The 3,558-nt window shown below is 39.0% G+C and overlaps 1 protein-coding gene across 1 annotated transcript; it reads right to left on the reverse strand.

Annotated features, from left to right (window-relative positions):
• Positions 1-1,643: 1,643 nt before the first annotated feature.
• Positions 1,644-2,582, reverse strand: LOC131488643 (olfactory receptor 52A1-like). Its single transcript, XM_058690505.1, has one exon. It carries the CDS (start codon positions 2,580-2,582, stop codon positions 1,644-1,646), a length of 939 nt encoding a protein of 312 aa, XP_058546488.1.
• Positions 2,583-3,558: the final 976 nt, after the last annotated feature.

Genomic DNA, 3,558 nt, shown 5'->3' on the forward strand with positions numbered 1-3,558 from the left:
GTTGCCTCCAATTTTTGGCAATTAAAAACAAACCTGCTCTAAACATTTATGTGCATGTCTTTGTGTGGACATAAGTTTTTAACCCATTTGGTACCATATCTAGGAGTGCAAGGCCAACCACATGGTAAGACTATGTTTCGTTCGGTGAGAAATGCAAAACTCTCTTTCAGCCTGGCTGTACTATTTTGTATTTTCACCAGCAATGAACGAGAGTCCCTATTATTCTATATCCTCACCAGCATTTGGTTTTGTCAGTATTTCAGGTTTTACCCATTCTAATAGGTGTGTATGGTATCCCATTGTTTTACTTTGCAATTCCTTAATGACAAATGATATTGAGCATCTTAAAACATGCTTATTGCTCTTTGTTATGTCTTTTTGGGGTGAAATATGTTTTCAGATTTTTGCCTGCTTTTTAAGCGACTTGTTTATTTCCTTATTGTTGAGATTTAAAAGTTCTTTGTATATTTTGGATATAAGTCCTTTGTTAAACATGTATTTTGCAAATACTTTCTGCCAGTCTGTAGCCATAGGCTTTTCATTTTCTTAACTTACTATGAAATTGTATTCTTTTTTCCCTGGGTACACGGTGGATACTCCCAATTTGGATTTGTGTCCTTTGGTTTTTGGAATAGTTTTGTATAATTTTCTAATATGTTCCTGGTCTAGTACAGTCCACCTATAATTTTATCTTCCTTGACTTTCTAGAACTCCTGTTTAGTGATATGTAGGTGTTCTTGTATTGGCCCTATATAGTTTTTCATCGCAGCCCCCATACTTAACACTTGTCCTTCTGTTCTACTTTCTTATATCTAACTTCTGAGAATTTCATTGTTTTTTTTCTTTTATTTCTCATATTGCCGTTTAATTTACAAATTATCTTTTTGTTCTCTAATTATTTCTTTTAGCAGTATTCTGTTCTATTTTTTGAAAGACAGAGAAAGACAGAGCACAAGCAGGGAAGGAGCACAGAGAGAGAGACGAAGAATTCGACTGCTCTGAGCTGTAGCACAGAGCCCTACAGGTGGCTCAAACCCATGAATTGAGAGATGACCTGAGACTTAGTTGGAGGCTTAACTGACTAGGCCACCCAGGTGCCCCTTCGATATTTTTATCTCATTACATCCTTAAAGATTTGGCTTCTATGTACATGTTTGCTCTTTGTTTGTTTCTTAGCCCAATATGCTTAAAATACACCTTCTCAAAAAAAACCTGTTTAGGTGACAAAAAGTTCAACCCAAATGAACACCTTGTTTTCTTTGAGTACCTGCATGTTCTAAAACAAAGAGTTTGGCGGCATTTGATTTCAATGATAGATGCATATTTATGAATCCTTCTGGAGAAGAATCCATAGAGAAGAAACTCAACCAGGAAATAAAAAATAAAAGAGGAAAGGAAACAATATATTTTCACTATTTTAATCTTTAGGTTTATTCCTCTTATTAGGCGGTAGCATCCCAAAACCGACCAAATAATAGTTGTCATGGGGTATAATGAAGTGAAAACCATAAAATGCAGACAAAATACACAAAACCAATATACAAAACTGAAGCATTGCAGATAATGTGGCTTCTTAAATGTTGTATTTAATTTTGAGAGATTGTTACTAATGCGGAGTTTGAAGAAGTTAATCACAGTGAATTTTATGAATAGAGCATCTTTAGCAGGTGATTCCGGATCTGCTTGGTCTTGGCACCATAGACAAGTGGATTGAGAAATGGGGGGACCAGCAAGTAGAGGCTAGAAAAGAGGATGTGTATATAAGGGGGAACATGAGCACCAAACCTATGTGTGAAGAAGGAGAAGAAGGCAAGGAGGTAGAACTGGAGGAAGACACACATGTGAGCGATGCACGTGTTGAATGCTTTCAACCGAGCCTCCTTCTGGGGCAAACGAAAAACTGTGGAAAAGATCTGTGCATAAGACAAAGTGATGAATGTGAGGTCAAACACTGCAATGGTGAATGCCACAAACAAGCCATAAATTTTGTTGACCCGCACATCTGATGCAGCCAGTTTCACAATGGCCATATGCTCACAGTAAGAGTGGGAGATGATGGTTGTATGGTAAAACTGAAACCGGAACTTTATCAGTATCAGGCACGGGGCTCCTAGGACAGCGGCCCTGAGTGTTATCACTGCCCCTATCTGGGTGACTAGGCGGTGCGTGACAATGGCAGCATGTCTTAGTGGATAACAGATGGCCACATAACGGTCCAGAGCCATGGCCAGGAGGATGCCTGACTCTATGCCCTGAAATGTGTGGATGAGCCACATTTGAAGCAAACAGGAATCAAAATAAATGTCTGGCACACGAAACCAGAAAATTCCGAGCATCTTGGGCATAATGGTGGTAACAAGCACAATATCTGTGACTCCCAGCATGCCTACGAAAATGTACATGGGCTCATGGAGGCTGTGCTCTGACCTGATGATGATCAGAAGCATGGAGTTTCCAATGATGGCAATGAGATACATGACACAGAATGGAATCCCAATCCAGCACTGCACAGTCTCTAGGCCTGGGATCCCTATCAGTGTCAACACAGAAGGCATGAAGACTGTGATGTTGGAAGTGGACATAATGTCTTTGGGCTTCCAGAAGCAAATGAAAGAAGCTTCTCAGTCAGTGGCACTCTTCTCCTCTATTCTTGTTTTTATAAAGTCATCATAGTGGGTCTCTGATTTTGTCAGAACTCTAAGATCATATCATCCTTCTTATTTATATTATGGAAGGAAAAACATCCGCCGATACACATTGTGTTTTCAGAACGGACATCCACGAGTAGTGTAGCACAATGAGAAGTTACATAGAAGGCAAGTCAATTGCATTACAACCAGCCAGATCACGTGGGTAACAGAGTAACTGCTGATCTCTCTGTTATGTCCCTCTGCACCTGGGGTTACAATAATTATACCTGTTAAACTTGCTTGGAAATGGCATTTCAAGCAGAGTTTGATGAATCTGCATATTCCACATTCCAACTACCTGATAATAGTCTGTTATTTTCCATTGTGTCTAGGTCTGGAACTGACACTTTGGATCAACAAATCTGACTCTGACCAGTACATTAGTAGATAAATCTCCATAAGGTTTATATTTTAAGGTTTTTTTTTTTAATAGAGAGAGACAGAGATCACAGGAGGGGCAAAGAGAAGGGAGAGGGAGAGTATCCCAAACAGACTCCATACCATCAGCACACAGCCTGACATGAGGCTTGAACTCACCAACCGCAAGATCTTGACCTGACCTGAAATCAAGAATGGCACGCTCAACTGAGTCACCCAGGAGCCTCTTTTTCTGTTTAATTCTCTTTTTTATTAAGTGAAAAAACTCCTTATGAAAGAGAACAGAGAAACTGGTCACAACCATAAGCACAATATACTCATCTATCTATATCATTTGTATCTACGTAAGACTGGATGTCTCTCTTTTCCATTAACAATTACACTTTTTAAATTTAAATCCATGTTAGTTAACATGTAGTGTAAGAAGGGTTTCAGGAGTAGAATTTAGTGATTCGTCATTAAATATAATACCCAGTACTCATCCCAACAA

The sequence above is a fragment of the Neofelis nebulosa genome, chromosome 10 (assembly GCF_028018385.1).
Source record: "Neofelis nebulosa isolate mNeoNeb1 chromosome 10, mNeoNeb1.pri, whole genome shotgun sequence".
NCBI classification, from domain to species: domain Eukaryota; kingdom Metazoa; phylum Chordata; class Mammalia; order Carnivora; family Felidae; genus Neofelis; species Neofelis nebulosa.

Excerpts from the sequence above, each read along its gene's own strand:
- LOC131488643 (XM_058690505.1), bottom strand. The coding sequence starts at position 2,582 with ATGTCCACTTCCAACATCACAGTCTTCATGCCTTCTGTGTTGACACTG.